The sequence below is a fragment of the Sceloporus undulatus genome, chromosome 7 (genome assembly GCF_019175285.1).
Source record: "Sceloporus undulatus isolate JIND9_A2432 ecotype Alabama chromosome 7, SceUnd_v1.1, whole genome shotgun sequence".
In the NCBI taxonomy this organism is placed as follows: Eukaryota; Metazoa; Chordata; class Lepidosauria; order Squamata; family Phrynosomatidae; genus Sceloporus; species Sceloporus undulatus.
The window spans coordinates 35037880-35059985 of NC_056528.1; the positions used below are offsets into that span (position 1 = coordinate 35037880).

Sequence of the window (22106 nt, forward strand, 5' to 3'; positions counted from 1 at the left end):
CATTATTATTATTGTTGTTACTAAGCTTTATTTATAAAGCACTGTAAATATATGCGGCTTAGTACCTACAACCAGATAAAAAATAGGAAAATAGAATAAAATAGACCTGCCTATTGCATGCGTCCCACAAAAATAATTAAACATAATACATATTAATACATATTGACACTTAAATAATAAAATACCCCAAACACCACAGAATTTACATATATGTATATATATATATATATATTCTAAATATATATCACATTCTTTCTCTCTCTCTCTCTCTCTCTATATATATATATACACACTATATATATAATAATCTTTCAATACATATTTTATATCTATATCTATCTATCTATCTATCTATATACACACACACATACACACTTATATATACATCCTCTAAATATATATTGTGTTTGTATGTGTTTACTACAGTATATATATTAGGCTCATCCCGCCATTTCCGGCTCAATCTCGATTTTAAACCCACTACGTCCCGCCCCTTTCTCTCCTCCCAACGCTTCATTGGGCAGAAGAGCCGTCAATCAAGCCCTGAGGGGTGGGGAGGAGGGGGCAAGCGCGTGCCTTCAACTGACACTCGCTGCGCGCGCGCGCGCACTCCCTCCCTTGTTCTCGCGCGTAGGCCCTTCTCGTTTCGTCGCGCGAGACTTTGCGGGGGGGGGGCGAGCCGAAAGGAGGAAAAGGTTTCCTCCGAAGTTTAAAGGCCTCTCTCTTCTTTGGACTGTAGTCTCGCGCGACTGGGCACGAGAGCGGGAGTGCGCGCGGGAAGAAACAATGCGCGGGAGTGTTAATGCGAGTGCGCAGGCGCACTTCCTCTGTCCATTCGCGGCCCCTCCCACATCTATGGAGGGGGAAGGGCGTGACGCGAGAACGGTTTTCCGCTGAAATTTAAAGCCTCGCGCGACTACGAACGAGAGCTCTCGGGAGCACGCGGAGTAATAGGGGAGGGAAAGAATGCGCGCGGGCAGATAGGGGAGTTTGTGTGTGTAAAAAAGAGGCTATAAAAGTGCGCATGCGCACATGTGGTAACAGCATTAAAGGCGTCTCTTCTTTCTGCTGTAATGTCGCGCGACTAATAGCGCGAACGGGAGCGCGCGAGGTCAGATAGGAGAAAGAGAAAGCGCGTGCGCTTCAGTTTAATGAAAGAGCGCAGGCGCGTCTCCCCTCCCCCATCCACTGGAGCAGAGAGTATGAGGCGAGGAATTGAAAGGCTTCTCTGCTTTGGGGCTGTAATCTCGCGAGACTAAGAGCGAGAACGGGAGCGCGCGGGGAGATGGGAGAGAGACAGCCAAAGGAAGCGCGCGCTTCAGTTTAATACAAGTGCGCAGGCGCGCTTTTCCTTTCTGAGCCCCCCCCCATCCCCTCCCACATCAACTGGACGAGCAGAGTGGCGGCGAAGGATTGAAAGGCCAATACTGTACTGTATTGCTTCGGGCTGCAATCTCGCGAGACTAAGAGCGAGAACGGGAGCGCCGGGGGTCGCGCGCGCGCTAGGACTAAGAGAAAGAGGTGCGCGAACGCGACTGCGCAGGCGCGTCTCCGCTTTCTCGGGGCCCCTCCCACTGTATCCACCGTTCGCCGCCTCAGGGAGAGAGAAGGCCGCGGCGGCCTCCGTATCACGTGACCGCGGCAGGCCTTTGATGTTTACACCTGAGGCGGACTCTCTCCTCCTTTGCCGCCGCCGCCGCCGGGCGCCCATTTCCCTTTCCTTCTCGGGCCACGGCTGCAACGACGACGACGACGACGCCGGTCCGCGCTGAGGAGGAGGCGGCGGTGGCGGAGGCCGAGGAAGAGGAGGCCAAGAAGGAGCCGCCTCGCCCGCTTCCCCCGCCGCAGCCCAGCCACCACAACCCGGCCCTCCCTCCTGCTCCTCCTCAGCAGCGGCGCCGCCATCATCACCAACACCTGAGGGAGGCCAAGGGCGGCGCGGCCGGGCCCAACTCCGCCTCCGCCACAACGGCGGCAGGACGGCTGGGACGCGGAGGGGGAGGCGGCGGGGGCAACAGCGGGCCTTCCTCCTCCTCCTCGTCCTCCTTCGCCGCCGCCGCCGCCGCCGCCTCCTCGGTCTCAGCCGCCGCCGAAGAGGACGACGACATGGAGGAGCTGGTGGTGGAGGTGCGGGGCTCCAACGGGGCCTTCTATAAGGTGAGACGGGCAGAGGTTGCACCCGGTTTGGCACCTGGCTCTCTGCTGTGGAATTCTGGGAGCCGGAGTCAAAGCGTTGCCAAACCGGGCTATGATTTCTCCAGTGCGGATGGAGCCCGACCTCTGTGGCTCCCGGCTTCCCTTCCTCCCTCCAAATCCAGGAGGAGGAGAGGCCTCTCTGGCCCTGGAGCTAGCAATAGCAACTACGCCTCTATAGAGGTTGAGGGCTGAAGGGAAGGGATGTGAACGGGAAGAGGACGGAGGGAGCCTATTCCCTGCTCTGGGCGGGTTTGAATGGCGACCGAGGAAGGCGGGGGCGTAGTCCAGCCCCTCCTGGGAACAGAAAGTGAAGGGAGCCTCCTCCTCCTTTGTATGTATGTTAGAAATAAACGAGGCTCTTCTCATCAAACCCATTATGGACACATTATGGGAAGCGCTCAGGGAAGGAAGAGGAATGGTGGCTGAGGATCTGGAGGCAGTTGGGCATTGAATTGGTGCGAAGAACTGGCTTAAAGGGAAGGGCTTAAGGAGTGAGGGCTGGGAGGGTGGAAGGAGCACCCAGGGAAATCTTGATACCTTTGCAAGGTGAAGAGGAACAAAAGGCCCCATGCAGAAGCTGCCTTGGGTCACTTGGGAGGTATGCTGTTTCAATGATGCATGCCTCCTAAGAGTCTGAAAGCTGCACCAAAACTGTGCTCCAGTCCTTAGGACTGGATCATGGCTTTGGTGCAGCTTCTGGACTCTTAGGACACATGCATCATTGAAACAGCATACCTCCCAAGTGACCCAAGGCAGCTTTATTTTGGCCTGTCTGTATCAGGCCAAAAAGTGCGTACCCTCAGAAAGGGCTGTCTACTGCTTCATAGATAATAGGAAGAGGTAGATGAGAGGATAAAAAGGGTCTTCGTAGTAGATGAGCAGGAATGGAAAAAGTTTGATGGGGGGATCTATGTCAGTTTTCAGCAGCAACATTAGTCTACTATTTCTGAAATTTCCCATGTATTCACAACTCTCCAATTATTCAGATACCCCCATTTTTTTCAAAGAATGAGTCTATATCTCGGCATAAGAATTAGTGGCGATGGCAACAGAGCCATGGCCTCGTCTTTTAACAGCGTTCGTTACGTTTGATAGGAGAGGTATGGATTTGATGTTGGAGAGAAAGGCACGTGCATCATTGTGAATCTGTTTCTTTCTTACATAGGCCTCTGTAAGACTTTATATCATTCCCAGAGGGTTAAACAATACCTTCTTGCTTTCTCCATTGAATCTAAATGTTGTGGGAAACAAAAACTTTTGCACCTTGGCAGACGCCATTGTAAAATAGTAGTAATGATTCTTACTTTAAAGCTATTAGGCCTGCCTAGTTGGAGTACTTAAATAGCATGCTACTATTTGCTTGAAAAGATCGTTTGGAACCAGGTTCTCTTTCTTTTGTTATTATTGTTGGGAGTCCATCCCATGGCTTTCAGTAGAGCTTGACTTCCAAGTTATTGCGCACAACATCTGGGCTTAAGGAAAATTACCTGTTTGATAGTATATTCAGCATGGGTTAAATAATCATTCAATGTAAATTATGTTTTATATAGAATTGTTACCAAAAAAAGAAAAACAGTATTATAGGGCCCATACAGACAGGCAAAAATCAAGCTGCTTCAGGTCACTTTGGAGGTATGCTGTTTAAGTGATGCATGAGTCCTAAGAGTCCGGAAGCTGTACCAAAGCCAAGCTCAAGTCCTTAGGTCTGGAGAGTGGCTTTGGCATGGCTTCCGGACTCTTAGGACACATGCATCATTTAAATAGCATACGTCCAAAGTGACCTGAAGCAGCTTTATTTTTGCCTGTCTGTATGGGGCCTTTGGCAGTATAACTGAAATACATCAATAATTAAGTCCATAACTATAGTTTATTATAGTTTTCTTTGTAGTGGCTATTCTAAAAGACACTTTCATTTAATTAATACACACATGCGCACACATATATGTGTATGTATATGTTTCTCAGTAATAATTTCTCTAACCAAATCAGAGCTGGAACGAAAAGCCATAATACTTGTGTGTGTGCGAGCGAACGCACAACCCAAAACACTTATTTCTCAGTTCCAGCTTTGGTAGTTACTTTGCTTTGTCTCAGCAAAATCCTTATCTACATATTTACCTTTATCACCTTATAGTTACACTGAGAGTTCTTGGTTTAAGCACCATGTTTGATGTAACGATGAATGATGATTGAACTGTAACCAGTTATTTAATAGGCATAACAACTGTAATATCTTGTATCCTCTGTGACCATAATGAATTGGAACGAGCACATAACAGGATCTTGCCTAGAACTCCAAAATGCTCCAGTCAGACCAGAATCAAAAGACCTATATTTAGAATTAAAGAATTCTGAGCCCAGAGGTATACTAACAGACAAAACGTGTATAACTAACAATACTGCATTATATGTCGATACCCATATAGTTTGTGTACATGTAAGCATTAGTAAAAATATTTTAGGGTGGTTGGGTGATAAATACCCAAAAGCAAAACTTGTTTTGCCCCATAATACATATATTTCATACCTTTCTGTTGGCATTCTTATGTGTTTTCCCTGTACCTACACTTGCTTTTAGCCGAAAGGCCAAGAAGCTTTTACCTCTCCTAATCATACTTTATGTGTCCTGCCCATCTCAAATCTTAACAACATAGCTCTGGTGTGCATTGACAACATTTGCAGTAATACCAGTACTTTATATTTAGAATAAAGGTGCAGCATTTTCATATCATGCTTCCATTCAGTAGAAATGTCCATAGTTCCGATAGTATGCTATTGCTCTTAACTCTTATTTCTTTTTTGCAGGCATTTGTGAAGGATGTACATGAGGATTCCATTACAGTTGCGTTTGAGAATAAGTACGTATGGTCTTCATGCTGACTCATAAAGTTGTAAAAGACATGTTTATCTCTTGTGTGTTGAGCGATCCTAAATAACCTGTTGCAGTCTTCACTTAAGTAGAAAAACTTTGCTATCAATTCTTATTGTTTCAACCCCACTGTCTCTGCTGAATCTCTGTGCAGTGCTTCATTCATCCTACTCTTCTTTCCATCCTGCAATTCTGTCTTTCATGAATGGTATTTTGGTACCTTGGTTACTACTACTCCTCCCTATACTTACCAGTTTCTTTCTCTAACAGTTAAGCAAAAGGAATTCAATATAGGAACAATGACATAACTATTCTCTTGTCCGTATTGCTGTAAGACCTCAGTGGATTATGCAGCTTCCCACAAAAAGAGTGCTTGAAATTCTTCTGAGGGCTAACAGATCTTCAAGGAATAGACTATAGTTGCCTTCAAGCCCTTATTTTATACAATAGAGCATTAACATTTCAGTAAAAGATAGAAAATTAGTTGGGATCACTTAATGACTAGCCTTCAGGTTATTTATTGAGCCTTTAAAAGAAGGCAGGGGGAAGATATAACCTCTCCCCATTGCCCTTGTTGCCCATGCTGTTCTGGTTAGTTAGTCCATAAAACAGCTTCAATTAAGCATCCTTGTATGTAAGCCAACATAAATTAATGGCCTGCTTGGGGAGGTGGTGGCAGAAAAGATACAGACAATTGCATCCCTCCTCCCATAAACAACTGCATTTCTGGACTGAACACAGAAGAGGGAGCTTTGTAACTGACTTCTTATTTGGTGTCATTGCCAGATATAGAGGAGGAAAGGAGTATTTTATTCCTCTTGCCATTCTCCTTTCCTTCATGCAGTTTCTTGTTTCCTTTAGCTGCCAGCCAAGTGCTTAAATCCAAACCTAATTTAAAACTCTTAATAAAAATGTAGTTTTTTAATATATTTGTCTTACTCAGGTTCTGGCCACCATTCTTTACAAAGAGAGACACATTTCTTTTCTCTTCATATTAGTTGCTTTTTAATAGCTTGAGTTTTTATTGTGTATTCTAGCTGGCAGCCGGAGAGACAGATTCCATTCCACGATGTCAGGTTTCCTCCACCTACGGGGTACAATAAAGATATAAATGAAAGTGATGAAGTGGAGGTAAGGACTGTCTTAATCCATGTTTTTAAATGAAGGAGAAATAGCAGTAACATTGGGGGTTTTTAGGGGGGGAAAAGAACTGTAAGGGATGCTACTTTATTGATTCTGAAAACATGTTAGCAGTATAGGTTAGAATTCTAAAGATAAAACATACTAATAGCAGTATTTTAAAACCCTGCCTTAAAAACCATTTCAGTAATTCTTATGCAATAGTTCATAAGACATTCTTTCCCTTCTTTTTCCACTGAGGAAGATTGAAATAAAGTGACATCAGAAGAATGAAGCCTTCCCAATATCTTCCTGTTTTATTTATTAATTATATTTATACCACACCTTTCGTCCTGTGAGCTCAAGATTGCAAATGTGGTTCTCTCCCTTCATCACTTTATCTTCACAGCCCTGTGAAATAGGTCAAGCAGAGATGTAGTGACTGCACTCCCTTTTTGTGGACTTGGAGTCTGCAGTGTTGTTCTTCGTGGGAAGAACAAGTGGGGAGGAATAAAATAGCAGTGCATGCCACACATATGCCATTATTTTCAGTGGGACTCTACATGAAGGAGGAGTCTGGAACGGATCCCCTACAAATTGGAAGGGGCTACTGTAGTTTTCCTTGAGTTTCATGCTGGGAATATGAATCTGGATCTCTCAAGACCCAGTGCAACACTAAATACTAGACTGTAACAGTTTCCACTTATGTGAGGCCTTCTTAACACCTACACATTCTGTCCAAATATTCAGTCAGTCATTGTACAGGAAGAAATACTGTGTCTCTGCCCCAACCTCCATCCATTTAGCAGTGAAGGTGATCTCACACTGTAAGTCCTAACATCACCAGTTGAGAGCACAAGTACAAATATTGCCTGTATGAAGTTGTACATGTGCAGAGCCAATTCACCATCTCTTGCAGGTCAGGGATAAAATGAAATGCTGCAGGCTTGGCTTCTTTTCAGTTGTTGATTGAATTCTTGGACAAAACAGAGGGAGGCAGTAGACAACTGTGAAGAATTAATTACACATTTGAAACCCCTGAATTCTACTAGCATTGCATTAAGTGCTAATTTTGTGTAAAAGTACATTTTTAAAAACAATCAAATATCAGTGGAAGTAGATAGAGGAAATGCCCATCCTCTCCCCATGCCTGGATTAAACCACTTGCCAGTTTGCTCCTAATTGAGGTACAGCATGGGCTTTGCTTAATAGCAGCTGCCTCATGGTTTAATGTCAGGTGCAACTTAAAGAAGCAGATTAGAACAAATGGATACAAAATGTGTTCCACAGTTTGTAATATACAGTGTTGAGATTTTTTGCTCTTTTTCATTACTTGTTATGTAGCTGGATATACCGTCACCCCTCTTTTTTTAGCAGGGGATCCGTTCCGGAACCCCTCGCAAAAATGGAGTTTTGCCTATATTCAAGCCCCATTGGCTTGAATATAGCTGCAGACATGCGCCGCAGGCATCTGCCCCATTAATCCCCCCCCCCCCCCGTTTGTCCCTCACGCTAAACAATTTGGAACAATTCAATTCATTGTTTTTCCAATGAAAAAGCTTTCTGTTTTAAAAAAAAACATTTGAAAGACTTCAGTGAAAATTATGGTAGTTTCAGGAGTTCAAGCAGGCCTTCCATGTTTAGTTATGATAGGATAGGAGCATATGGATAATAGGAAAATCTATTTAACTCCCTGCTTCCCAGTATAGTGGTGACATTACTATTTTGATGTGTTGTCTCTTCACTAGTTGACAGTATCTTTATTGCTTAACAGTACAATATTTCATACTGTGATTTTGTTTAGGTTTATTCCAGGGCTAATGAAAAGGAACCATGTTGCTGGTGGCTGGCTAAAGTGAGAATGATAAAGGGTGAGGTAGGAATATATATATTTTAATATTATGTTTTCATGTGTTAAGTGTAGCTTCTGAATTTTAAATTCTTTGGGGTCTCTTATTTATTGGACAATTTCTGTTGTGATCTTTGTTCTAAAGCTAAAAAAAAGGAGTTTCCCAAAAGTAATCAGCAGGCTTTTTCTGTAGAATATAGTCCTACCCTTTCATCATTTCTCAGTTAAACAGTGTCTTGGACGATTCTCTCTTTTTTTCATTAGTTTTATGTAATAGAATATGCAGCCTGTGATGCTACCTACAATGAAATTGTCACCATTGAGCGTTTAAGATCTGTGAATCCCAACAAACCTGCAACAAAGGATACTTTTCATAAGATCAAACTTGATGTGCCAGAAGATCTCCGGCAAATGTGAGTACATATCTGTTTTGTAAAGGTCTAAAGCCAAGAGTAACAGAATTTTCTTTCTCTCTCCTCCCACCTGCAGCCTTTGCCATCACCAAAATGACTCAAGGAGGGGGAGAGGCTTTCTAGGCTGCATCCACACTGCAGAAATAATGCTGTTTGATGCCACTTTAACTGCCATGGCCCAGTGCAATGGAATTCTGGGAATTGTTTTGTGGGACATTTAGTCTTCTCTGTCAAAGCTCTGGTGCTACAGCAAACTACAGTTCCCAGAATTCCATAGCTTTGAGCCATGACAATTAAAGTGGTGTCAAACTGTATTATTTCTGCAGTGGAGATGCAGCCCTAGACTAAAGAGCAGATTTTGAGAGTCCCCTCTCATTGCTGCTAACAGAAACAGACATTTGTTTCACATTGAATCCTGCTTAGAGAATTTTAATGTATGTTATTAAGTAAGACCAGTCAAATATTTTGATGACTTTATAGTTTTTTTAAGTTTTTCTAGAAATTTTAGATGGTGCACAATTATATAGCATCTAATTAAACTATTTTATTTATGGGATGGTATTCATGATTGTGAACAGTTATGATTCTAGGATCCATGTCAATCAGTTCCATTGTCTATAAAGGCATGAAAGAGATAACTGCTGTTAATATCAGATGAAAATAATTAAGTGCAAAGTTAAGTAATGGTTTTGAACCATTTCAGTGTTGGGTGTTTTGAAAAATGTTGCTGTTCAGAGAGTGTCAGCACAACTGAGCTGATTTTTGCATTGTCGTTTCTGAAAAGTCTATATCAGCAGGATTCTAAGTACACATTGACAAATATGTTATGGCTGATTTACATGTGTCAGAACATTTAATAAGTATTAAAGATTAATTTGTGTTTTAGGTGTGCTAAGGAGTCTGCACACAAGGACTTCAAAAAGGCAGTTGGAGCATTTTCTGTAACATACGATTCTGAAGCCCATCAGCTTATCATTTTGGTAAGTACATGTAGAATTGGCATGTGTTCTTTGGATTTTTGTTGGATATGATACTGATGAAAGCTCCTTTTTCCTTCCATTTTTAGTCTATCAATGAAGTAACAACAAAACGTGCAAATATGCTCATTGATATGCACTTTCGAAGTCTTCGCACCAAATTATCATTGATAATGAGAAATGAAGAAGCAAGCAAACAACTAGAGGTATTTTCTGTTGTAATATTTTCTCACTGGAGCAATATATTGTTAGTCTATTGCTTTCAAAACAAGGACAACTGAGTCTTTTGGCATCTTAAATCTTAATACAGGTATAGCTCAGTCAACAACATGCTATCAGGGATAATTTTTTTCATTCCCCAGTCTCCACATTTCTTAAGATTTCCACTTGGTGGCCAGAGATATAGATATTTGCTTTTTAAACATGCTTGGGGGAGCTGGCAAGTCAAATATATCTGCTTGTCCCTTTTTTTCCTCTCCTTTGCTGTCCACACATGCTTAGTAAGCTCAAGCTTAATTGCATGTTTGTCCAGCTTTCCATCACCATCCTTCCAGTATTGATGCTGCTAAAAAAATCCAGCTAGGAAGAGGACAGGACAGGAAAAGGATGGATGGGTAAGTATAGACAGGATTTGTAAGAAGGAGCTTCAAGATACCACAAGACTCAATTCTTGCTGTCTTGCGTTTGGTTTGGTTTTTCAATTCTCTGGGTTGGTGAGGGGAGAGATCCATACAACATGGCTTTTTCCTTCATTGCCAGACACAAGCAGTAAGAACAACAGGTCTCATGATACCAGAAACAAATAGATTTTGCTGACTCCTCTCCTCCAGCCATCCTAAAAACAAGTTGTTCTTCCTGCCTTTGTCCAGAGCAAACCTCTTTTATTCCTATGTTTTCTTGGAACTTGCCCTTTAAAAGCAGCTCACGAAACATCCATTTGAGCCTCTTAAAAGGGTCTCTTTGAGGCTTCCCTCCTTTGAGGTACTGTAGCCTTTTTGGTAGCTATCATATCTATTCACCTGGCAGCCTTTTCAGTTGGGAGAAATTCTACACCTTTATTGAGGACTACCTTTCTCTCTATTCTGACCCTTCCTTTATGCCTAAAGTGCTTTCTGCCTTTCACCTGTTCCAAGAACTCCCTTTAAAACTCCGTATATAATCCACTTTTACAGTAATCCTGGAGTGAGTCATCATAGTTTCTGCTTTACAGATTGGGCATGGATGTTGGCTGACTTGCCCAGGGTAACAACTGCCCATATAATTTGAACATAATTCAACATCTGTAATGAAATGGTACACTTTGTCACTGAGAATGGTTTAGTTGCCATCAAGTCAGCTTATGGATGAGGGATCACCAAGAGGCCAAGTTATTTAACAGCACTGCTCAGGTCTTGCAAACTTGGGGCTGTAGTTTTCTTTGTATTTGTATTGTAGCCTTCCTTTTTTCTTAATGCTTTCTACTTTTCCAGACATTGTTATCTTTTTTTAATGAGTACTGTTACCTCATGATGTGCCCAAATTACTATAGGTTCAGTTTCCTTGTTTTGGCTTGGAAAGAAACTTCAGGCTTAATTTTCTCTCAGAGCCTTTATGGTGGTCCATAAGTATGTAGGACCTCCCTCCACCACCACATTTCAAATGACTTGATTGCCTTTCTGTCAGCTTTCTTTACAACTTTCAGATTTATACATATAAACTGGACATGTTACAGTTTGAATGATCCCAACTTTGGTATTCAGTACTCCGAAGTCCCAATATAATTGTTTTGCTAAATTATTAAAGATTTTATTTAATGGTGTATATGGAATTCCCAAATAAGGAACAGTGAAAACCTTCTCAATAATCTATTTGTCACCCATTGTTTGTGTGCTCATAATCATGTTTTACTAACCCAGAATGCATTTTTTTCCAGAGCTCAAGGCAGCTTGCTTCTCGATTTCATGAACAGTTTATTGTACGTGAAGATTTGATGGGCTTGGCCATTGGTACTCACGGTGCTAATATTCAGCAAGCCAGGAAAGTACCAGGTGTGACAGCTATTGACCTTGATGAAGACACTTGTACATTCCATATTTATGGGGAGGTGAGTTGCATCTCTAGTGTTGCTTCACCAGGATTTCTGTGACTCCAGGATATGGCAGAATTCACAGCCATTTTATTTAACTTTTTCCCCCATAGGATCAAGATGCAGTAAAGAAGGCAAGAAGTTACCTTGAGTTTGCTGAAGATGTCATCCAAGTTCCAAGGAATTTAGTAGGTATGTCAGTTTGCAGTTTGAGATAACTTAAAATGTTTACTTCCTTAAAAACAAATCCTGAAATCCATTGATATTCCCAGCATAGGTAGGTGTGTAGGTATGCAGGAATTGAGTACCATATATACTATAAGTTGAAAAATTATGCCCCAAAATTGACCTATTCTCTGGAGCAGCAGAAAACAAGCTTGCTCCATCCTCAGTATGACAACCCTTCAAATATTTAAATAGCGCTTTTTCTGGAGTTGGTCTAACATTTGTAAAGCACTGTAATTCTATTCTAATCATGCCATTAGTCCACCTAGGCTGCCCTGCCTACTGTAGCAAACATATCCAGAATTTACTGTCTACTTAACTGGACTTACCAGGAATTAACCCTTCTTAATTAGAAATCCTGAGGATTAGTTGTAGATGTTGGGAATAAGGACTCTGAGATGTTCCGCCAGCAAAGCATATATATATTCAAATACTGACCTTTAGGCTTTCCCAAAATAAAGCTATTGATCCATGTTAGATTTCCTGTTACATGACACTGCATTCTCTGCTCCTGGTCTTCTTTACTGAAAAAATGCATGTAATGCAATTGTAATAGTACATGAAAGTTTCAAAGGCTGTTGAACATAGGATCTCCTTCATATAAAGCCTGTATATTTCCAGTAGAGTACAGATGTTCAAAAATTTTAGGCATGCATAGATATTGTACTCAGTTGAGATTTTTGTAAGAGTCGAAGCTATACTTGTCTTCCTTCATATATCATCTGAAGTCATAGAATCATAGAATTGTAGAAGAGACCACAAGGGCCATCCAAGTATTGGGTATCTTGAAAAATCTAGACACTCTAAAATCCAATTCTTGGATATGTTTAAAACACTGCAGAGGAATGCAGGGACTAGTGTGGAACCTGTAGATTTGCTCTATCAAGGCATCAACAAAACTTTCAAGTGTGAGTCTAAAAGTTGATGTTTCTGTGCTCTCTTTGTAGGAAAAGTTATAGGGAAAAATGGAAAACTCATTCAGGAGATTGTGGATAAATCAGGTGTTGTGCGAGTTAGAATTGAAGCTGAAAATGATAAAAATATTCCACAAGAAGAGGTATGTAAATCAAGACAGATTTGTTTTTTACATATTTCATTTAAAAAATTGTGTGAGGGTTGTAATTTTTATTTTGCAGGGTACTTATTTTGTTATGATTTTGTTGTAATCCTGAATAATTAAATGTGTTGAGACATGCATACACAAGTACAGTGCTTGCAACTACCTTTATTTTAAGGATGATAACGTATAATACATAAATGAATAATTCATCCTGATTTTCATCTCTATCTGGTGTAGTAGGACATTATTTTCGTTTTACAAATGGAGTGCTGGGATAGAGAGGGAACACCTTTTCCAGTACTATCATCAAGCTGCTGGTAGAGGTAGAATTGATGTCCAGATTCCTTTCAGACACTAGCTTCTGGACATCCTCATTTTCATCATTAGAATTATTCATTTAAATCCTGCCCTTATCCCAAAACTGATACTCAAAGCAGCTTGCAAAGATAAAAAGAAACAGATAGAAGCACATACAAAGACATGACTAATGTAATTATTTTATCCCTAGAATTAAAACTTTGTAACAAATGTATTAAGAAGATAAAATTTCAGTAAATTAATAAAATATATTATTAAAGTCTGTATCAATAGAAAAGTTTTCACTTATTGACAGAAGTACAGCAAGGAAGAAGCCACACTTTGGTGTAATGCAACACTCAGTTTTGCTATCTAGGACTATTAAAAGGTAACAGGAGGGAATGCCAAACTTTGTAGCTCACAAGTTGTGGAGGACTGATTCAGACTCTGTTTGATTGTGAATATAGTTGACCTTTTTATGTTGGTTGTGAAGTGGCAGTTGGATGCTTTTTGGTACAGTACCAAAAAGGTGCCTCCAGACATATTTGGAAAACTAGAAAATTGCTGAAGCAGAGAGATGCCCATGTACTCTAGGCTCAGTTCTGCCATTGGCTTAATCTTATTTGCAGTTTTCAAATTCAGTTTTAAACACTAGTTTGCAGTGCTTTTGTCCTCCCAAGTCTTGAGTTGAAGGTTCTATATTGACTCCTGTGTTATATTTAATGACATCACTAACACATGCATTCCTTACGCTGCAGGCGTTAGTTGTGTCATCAACTGTAGCAGGGAGAAAGCAAAAACCTGAACTCAAAACTTGGCAGGTAAGAAACATTTATCTTCCATAACTTTTATTTATTTCAGAACTATAGCCTTTAGGAGAGCCTGACTAAATTGACTTGGCTTTTTTTGGCTAAAGACCTGTGATTATGAAATTACTTTCTAGGGGATGGTCCCTTTCGTCTTTGTGGGAACCAAGGACAGTATCACAAACGCAACAGTTCTTTTGGACTACCACCTCAATTATTTAAAGGTAAGCATCTTACTAATTTGCTATTTAGGTGAGGGTTGGTAACAGATAACTGGGGATCAAAGTTTTAAACTCAGCTCAAATGAACCATAGATTTTCAATCTGTCGTGTAAACTAATTTTGACAAGAATAATCGGTTCTTAACTTCTTTAAAGCACTTAACTTTTGCCAAGATGCTAAATAAGATTGATCCAAATTAGCAGCAACTTGGTATTTATTTTTATATTTATTTATTTATATATTTATTGTAGGAAGTGGATCAGCTGCGTTTGGAAAGATTGCAAATTGATGAACAGCTTCGACAGATTGGGGCCACTTCTAGACCACCACCCAATCGCACAGATAAAGAAAAAGGTTATATGGCAACTGATGACGGACCAGGCCTTGGAAGAGGTAGCCGACCCTACAGAAACAGAGGGCACAACAGGCGTGGTCCAGGCTATGCTTCAGGTGCGTTATGTGGAATGTTTGTATTTGTATCTTTAAGTTTCATTTATGCGGCCTTTTATCCAGAATGCTTACTTTTGGAATTCTAGGAAAGCATCCAGTACATGAAGTTTAACATACCTAAAAATGCAAATGAGCTTTCATGTGTTATATTTACAGTTGTGAAGCCTGCTACTGCTTTTGCCTAGTTCATTTGTTGTTGTTGTTTTTTTTTTTTTGAAGAATCCCAATTTTTAACTGCTGAAAGTATTCAAAGTTGGTTGATGTGGTTCCCCTTCACTTCTGAGGCCTCTCTAACAATTCAGTGGTACAGGCTAATTTGAAATGAATGATGACTAGGATTGCCCAGTGTGTTTCATGGCTCATCTTGGCTTTGAACCCAGGCTTCCGAAGTGGAGACTTGACATGCTTTTGGTTTTGTGCCTTGGTTGACTGACATCTTGTTTCCTATGATGCTGAGTTTTCATCTCTAGTTAAAATTATACTCATACTGAAATACAGTTTACTGGCTAAACTTCTTCATTTGGCTGATAATAGCTGAAATATGTTGCTGCTGCTGCTGCTCATATTTAATTGATAGGCTTCTTTTTTGCTGCTTTCTAGTCTACAACCTACTGCATATACAGACAGCAAATGTTCCCAGCAGGACGTTAACTTTAAACTAAAATTATGATACTTTCACTTGAGCTGTATTAGTCTGTGGGAGAAAACTTGTGAACATATTTTAGATTGGGACAGGCTAATAACAGCTTGGTAAAAGACAGTTAAAATAGTCTCACATGGTAGTACTTGCGGGATCACACCATCTGGCAGATGTTCTTTATATTACAACAGAATGCTGAAAAGGTCCCGGCCCAGCCAAGAAAGGAATTTCTTAAAGCCATGAAACTTACATGCTGTTCCACATATTCATCTCAAAGTTTGATGCGCTAGGCACATCATTTCTCAAGTTTCTTTATCCCCCCAAAAAGGTTCTGATCTCCAGCCATGGAAGTACTGCTCTGCTGCTTCTTTCACCTCTGAATCATTCAAATACTTCCTTTAAAACTTTTTTAAAGGTTTGGAATCAGGAAATAGATAGGTATGATCTGGTGAGTAGGGTGGATGGTCTGTGCACTCAAACCCCAAATTCTTCAAAACATCCATTGTCTTGCCAGCCTATGAGCAGGTGCATTGTCCTGTAAAAAGAGAACATCTTTTCGCAGTTTCCCTCATTTTGAGGCTTCAAAGGTTTTTCTTTCAAGGCCTTAATCAGCACATCAAGTTAGAGTAGCATTCCGAATTAACTGTTGCACCTGTCCGAAGATAGACTTCAAAATGACTTACTTCGCCCATGTGGCCATGACCTTTCCTGCTCACCTTTGAAGGCCTCCCAGACATTGCTTGAATTTCTTTGGTCATGGAGAAACTGTTTAGTCTCTGGAGCATAAGGATGTAACCTTGTTTCATCAAAGGTGATGAGTTGTTCCCAAAAAAATATCACTAGATTACTCAGAATGCTGCAAAATCAACTTGGAAGATACCCATTTGACTTCATTTCTGGTTAGCATTTAGACATTTTGGCACCCACTTGGCTGACAGTTTCTGCATAGCCAACTGATCATAAATTATAAACCAAATGACTCATAGAGTATTTCTGGTCTTTCAGTAATTGTCTTAGCTGAGATTCACCCAATCTGTCAAAATCAGATCATGAATACACTCAATTTCAGGAGTTGACACTGTTGAAGGCCTCCCAGATGTTGCTTTACCTTTGGTCTGAAAATCTCTATGCCTCTTCTTTGCAGTTGAGTATGGTGGGCACTTGCCACTCAATGTTTGCACTATACACCCATGGATTTCCTTTGGAGGTTTCTTCTGTAGGAACGGGAACTTGTTGATGGCCTGGAGTTCAGCACTTGAAAATTCTAGACTTTTTATTGACAAGGTTCTATTGATAATCTGGGGAAAGAATCAGAAATTCGAGCTACGATCCTGCAAATTGGCACTTTACAATACAGAAGAGCAATCTTTCAATCTACAGTGACGAAATTGCACTCAGAGCTTTGGAAATGGGTTTGGCCAAGAACTTTTCAACACCACATTGTATTCCTAATCTGGCTCGCACCGTATGTATAAATTCAGGATTTTTGGTACAGTTGCCTCAAACTTCAAAAGTTGTATGAAAAAGATGCACTGTTTAATTAATTCCAAGTAAAAAAAATAAGTCACCGGAAGTTGAAAGCAATGTGAAGGCGCACAACAATGACAAAATGCCATCAAACTTCCTTTGTTGATGAAAAATACTGCAGCAATAATCAGTTATTTGTTGGTTGAACTGGTTTAAACTGTTTCCAAAAAGGCTTCCATTCTTCTTCTTACAGGAAAATTAACCAAGTCCCGTGAAACCTATAAGATGGGCAAATCTATTATAGCATGAGCTTTCGTGGATGATAGCTCATGTCTAGCAGTTCTTTCAGTTGGTTGGTTTTTATAAGATATGAAAATAGACTGTGGTATGTCTCGGTTTTTTTAAACTCTTGATAGGAACTAACTCTGAAGCATCAAATGCTTCTGAAACAGAGTCCGATCACAGAGATGAGCTTAGCGACTGGTCATTAGCCCCTGCAGAAGAAGAACGGGACAGCTACCTTCGCAGAGGAGAAGGCCGAAGACGTGGTGGAGGGGCACGCGGTCAAGGTGGCAGGGGTCGAGGAGGCTTCAAAGGTAAGATACTTGATAACGTCAGGCTGGCAGATGTACTCTTAGTTGTTTTTCCTAAGTTCTGTACAGTGGGATATGTTTGAAACTGGGGGACATAATCTGTATACAAGCCAAGACTGTAACAATCCTTTAAAAATGGAAAGACCAACACCATGTTCCTGTGCATTGGGAATTAAAGACCTTTCAGCAGCTTTTTATTAGAAACAAAGTGATAACAGAGAGAATATGGAGGGAAGAGTATAAAACTATAAGAGAAATTGCCCACTTACAAATAAGCCACCATAAATGACAAAAACAAAAGAATAAAATAGTGTTACAGGGAAACAAAATTGTTTTTGTTTTGTTTGTTTTTAAAGCTGCACTTGTGTATTGTAGAATAACCAAAAATATAGGAACTCTTTTTAAAGGTGCTTTACCTCTGTAGAGTATTTAATCCACTTTAAATAAATTATGCCGATACTTAGAATGTTCTAGGTGGGCTCACACTTCCCCTGAAAGACTGCATCCGCAGCTTGGGACTGCTCCTGGATTCGTCGCTTCAGCTGGCTTCTCAGATTGATGCGTCAGACAGGAGTGCCTGTTATCAGCTTCGGCTGATATGTCAGTTGCACCCCTACCTGGAGCAGCTTGACCTAGAAATAGTCGTACATGCTCTAGTAACCTCTTGTCTTGATTTCTGCAATGTGCTCTACATGGGGCAACCTTTGTACCACATCCGGAAGCTCCAATTGATACAAAACATGGCAGCCAGACTGTTCGCTGGAAAATCCAAGTTCAACCATATTACACCTATTTTAAAATCACTACATTGGCTGCCTATTAGCTTCCGGGCACAGTACAAGGTGTTGGTTTTCATCAACAAAGCCCTACATGGCCTGGGTCCAGTCTACTTGAAGGAACGCCTCCTCCCATACAATCCTTCCCTTACACTCCAATCCTCCGGGAAAAACCTCTTACAATCTAGAAAGACCAGACTGGCGGTGAAATTCCTGGAGGTCCTTCTCTGTCACCGCTCCAAAAACCTGGAATGACCTGCTGGAAGAGATTCGCCAATTATCCTCACTCGAGGCTTTTAAAAAGGCGACAAAAACCTTCCGGCAGGCCTTCCCCGATTAATAATGTCCAGAACCACTTGAATCCCCCTCCTTTTATTATTTTTCTTATTTGCGGTTTGTTTTTTAATTTTGATGTATTGTTATGTACTTTTTAACCATGTTTTTTTCTGTTTAATTTTATAGTTGGAAGGGAGGTTTGGGTCGGGGTCTTGTGGGGCTTGTTTTTGTTATTGTATACTGTATTAACTCTGCTGTTACCTGCCTCGATCCTCAAAGCAGAGGAGGCCGGATATAAATATTTTTTATTATTTTTATTATTATTATTATTATTACTACTTTACAGAAAAGAGAATGAGTAGACTCTGACTGATAGCACTGCACACAATCTTACGTGTCTATATATATTGGCCTCATGGGATATATTTTTTTCTATGCCCACAAAAGCCAAAGGCACAGGTGTGCTGGTAAATGCAAAATCTAAAATTTTAAAAAGATCTTTCTGAAAACCATATTATTTGTTCAGGAAATGATGAACAGTCAAGGACAGATAACCGTCAACGTAATTCAAGAGATACTAAAGGGAGAACAACAGATGGATCGCTTCAGGTAATATTTTAATGTTTCATTTATGTGGGGCTGAAGATCTACAAATATGGCATTGCTCTGTCCAGTGCAGCCATTTCTGACACAGCTATGCAGCCATAGCACTTTATTCCTTTTTCCTTCTGCAATTGCTTGTGTCTACGTTATCTTCGTTAACAATGTTATTTTAATTATATATTTATGATGCTATATGCACAAATGGTTGAGGAGAACAACTCCTGTGAATAGTTAATTTACCAAAACCTTCATTGCATTAAATCTTTTCCATTTGCCAAACAAAACCCCACAAATCCAGCATACCTACAAAATGCCTGCAATGAATTTGTAACCTGCTTTTAAGATAAGATTGGATTTGTGTGGGAAATGAGTTCTGCACAATTACTTAATAGCTAGCTATGCAACTTCATATTAATGAAGGTAAATGTATACATGTTTTATAGCTGAATTCTGTAAAAAGAAGAGGATTCCTTTTCTCATAACCATATACTTCAGGGTATTTAAAGATGAAAAGGACAGTTTCTGGAAATGCCCTTTCCAGCAACACTTATCTAAGGGGTATGCTTTATATAACTGTAACTTGTTTCAGATCAGAATTGACTACAATAATGAAAGAAGTGTCCACACTAAAACATTACAGAATACCTCCAGCGAAGGTAGCCGGCTGCGCACGGGTAAAGATCGTAACCAGAAGAAAGAGAAGTCGGACAGCGGAGATGGTCAGCAACCGTTGGTGAATGGAGTACCCTAAACTGCATAGTTGGAGAAGTCATATTTCCTAAACTGTTTCAGTAAATCTTATTCCACATTAGAGAAACTTGTTAGGCCAAAGACAAATAGTAGGCAAGATGGCGCAGGGCATGAAATGAATATAAAAAGTTCTGTTAGCCTTTTTTAACATCAGCAGTATGCAGTTTTTTCAAAATAAGAACGTTATACTTGCATTAAGATATCTTGAACTTCTGAAAAATTGCTTTTCAAGTACATATTGCACTTCAAACAATGAGAGAATCCTTTTTGTTTTAAAAGTACTGAACTGTGCATTGGTATTTCTGTTCAGTTGTACCATTTTAACGCATCTGGTCAAAATCACTGCTAAATTTCAATTTTCAGAATAAATAGTGTTTGCGGTAATCAAATTGGATTTCTGTTTTCAATCTATTAAAAAGTTCCTCATAAAAAACAAAAACAAAAGCTATGTTTTACGTCCTGTGTCAGTTCACATTTCGGTTCACTTTTCCAGTATTTCAGTGAACCTGGATATATGTGTAATGTAATTAAATTGTCATTTTCATTAGCAAAAAGTTGTATGATCTGTGCCTTTTTTATATCTTGGCAGGTAGGAATACTATATTTGAATGCAGAAATCAGGGAAGATGAGTTGGAAACACTAAATGTACAATATATGTAGCAAAATCTCTCCAACAATTAGTACTTTATTAGAAGAATGCATGCTTTCCATAATTTTTCCTTGCATAAACATCATTAGGCAGTTTATAAGAATAGGAAACTTATTTTGCACTGAAGATAATGGCAGATTGTGTTACTGAGATGGTGTTTTTTGTTTGTTTGTTTTGTTTTTTCCTGTATAGGCAGGACAAAAAAAGTTTTTTAAGCGCATATTTCCATTTGTGATAAACAAAACCAGTTCATGGTTACTGAGGGAACAAATTGTAACTTGTTCATAAGCTAGTAGTGTGTGCCTGCTGTTTGGCCAGAGGACCAATTTAAAAGAATAGCTTTATTTTCAGTTCCCCTACAGTTTTTGGTGTTTAAATGTGGACTCTATCTTAGACAAGATAGCAAAATGATGGCTATTCGTGACTCCTAATTCAGGGATAGTGTACCTTTAACCGCATCGGAAGTAGAAGTATTGCAAGGCTTAATTCATTCATAGATTCAAAATGCAACTGGCATTGGTGTAAAGTTCAGTTACCCATAATAGGGGGTGGGGGATATTTTCAATTCCTGATCATGAATGAAATTTACATGCAAAAAAAAGGTGTAGTAGGATCTTCATTTTAAGCTGTTCTATTTTTTATTAATTACTCCAGTAGGAGTGTTGCTGATTATGTACAAAATTGTACAAACCTGGCCCCTGTCTCTCTGTGTTGTGTTTCGTTTCTCTGCTTTTTGGATTAAATTTTTCCCTTGCATACAAGCAAGCATATAAAAATGGCAACAAGCTGCACACAACTTAACGAAATATTATGGGGGGGGGGAAAGTCTTAAATATTGCCAAACATTTAATGTTGATTTCTAGTTATTTATTTTGGGGGAATGTATAGTATTTGAAAACTGAAATTGGTACCTTGCACACATCATCTGTAAGCTGTTTGGTTTAAAATACTGTAGATAATTAACCAAGGTAGAATGACCTTGTAATGTAACTGCTCTTGGGCAATATTCTCTGTACATATTAGCTACAACAGATTGGATTTTATGTTGACATTCGTTTGGTTATAGTGCAATATATTTTGTATGCAAGCAGTTTCAATAAAGTTGGATCTTCCTCTGCTAATGGATGTTGATGCAATCTTTATAAATGATTGCTTTAAACAAATCAATTTAAAAGGCAAGAACCTATTTTTTTTCCTGTGTTAAAATTGGAAACATTGTTTACTCCAGATGTGTGAAAGCTGAAACATTTTCAGTTTCAAGAATTTGGCTGGTAATCTGCTGTTACTGGTCAAAACATGCGTATTTAGCTATTATATGCACTAATTTTACACTCAAGGCTGACTTCAGTAAGGTGCTAACTAGATTTGACTTAACTAAAACTGTAATAGGATAATCACATTTTCAAATGACATTTTGCAGTATTTTTGTGCTTTAAATGTGTATTCCCTTTCAATTCAACAATCCACTGTTTTTAAGTATTCGTACATTTTTTAAAAATTGTAAATCAAAATGTAAGACTCATTTTGAGAATCATGCGTGTTGCAAAGGTTGAAAGTGCAGCAAATGTCTGATGTTTGGGTTCACCTCCTTTATTGGTAACTTCACATATGGTCTAATAAATTACAATTATTTTGAAAAATAAAAAGTTTTTTTGAAAGAGTGAAAGATATCTCTGAATGGCCACAAAACTGAAGTATAGTATGGGTAGGCCTTCCCCATGCCCAAACCTGGAAGTAGAAGGACTTGGTTTTCTTTCCCTCCCTTGTGTTTAAAGAAAAGAATGAAGAATACAGGACTTGAGTT

General features: G+C 39.8%; 1 protein-coding gene across 8 annotated transcripts; it reads left to right on the top strand.

Annotated features, from left to right (window-relative positions):
* Window positions 1–1451: 1451 nt before the first annotated feature.
* On the top strand, window positions 1452–21121 carry FMR1 (FMRP translational regulator 1). Of its 8 annotated transcripts, none has more exons than XM_042478706.1 (16): window positions 1452–2157; window positions 5002–5054; window positions 6103–6196; window positions 7989–8060; window positions 8298–8446; window positions 9333–9426; window positions 9513–9629; window positions 11336–11506; window positions 11602–11680; window positions 12661–12770; window positions 13829–13891; window positions 14014–14100; window positions 14349–14547; window positions 17107–17250; window positions 18826–18908; window positions 19543–21121. In XM_042478706.1, the coding sequence occupies exons 1-16, from the start codon at window positions 2107–2109 to the stop codon at window positions 19651–19653; spliced, it is 1677 nt and encodes a 558-aa protein (XP_042334640.1). In that variant the 5' UTR covers window positions 1452–2106; the 3' UTR covers window positions 19654–21121. The 8 variants fall into 8 exon arrangements, with proteins under 8 accessions (XP_042334640.1, XP_042334636.1, XP_042334643.1 ...); XM_042478702.1 differs by having other exon boundaries at window positions 1453–2157; window positions 19492–21121; XM_042478709.1 differs by having other exon boundaries at window positions 1453–2157; window positions 17071–17250; window positions 19497–19635.
* Window positions 21122–22106: the final 985 nt, after the last annotated feature.

Bases quoted from the DNA above. Each gene is read 5' to 3' on its own strand.
- FMR1 (XM_042478701.1), top strand. From the start codon at position 2,107: ATGGAGGAGCTGGTGGTGGAGGTGCGGGGCTCCAACGGGGCCTTCTAT. The intron at 6,197-7,988 runs GTAAGGACTGTC...GATTTTGTTTAG, and splicing joins ATGAAAGTGATGAAGTGGAG to GTTTATTCCAGGGCTAATGA. The intron at 14,548-17,070 runs GTGCGTTATGTG...AACTCTTGATAG, and splicing joins TGGTCCAGGCTATGCTTCAG to GAACTAACTCTGAAGCATCA.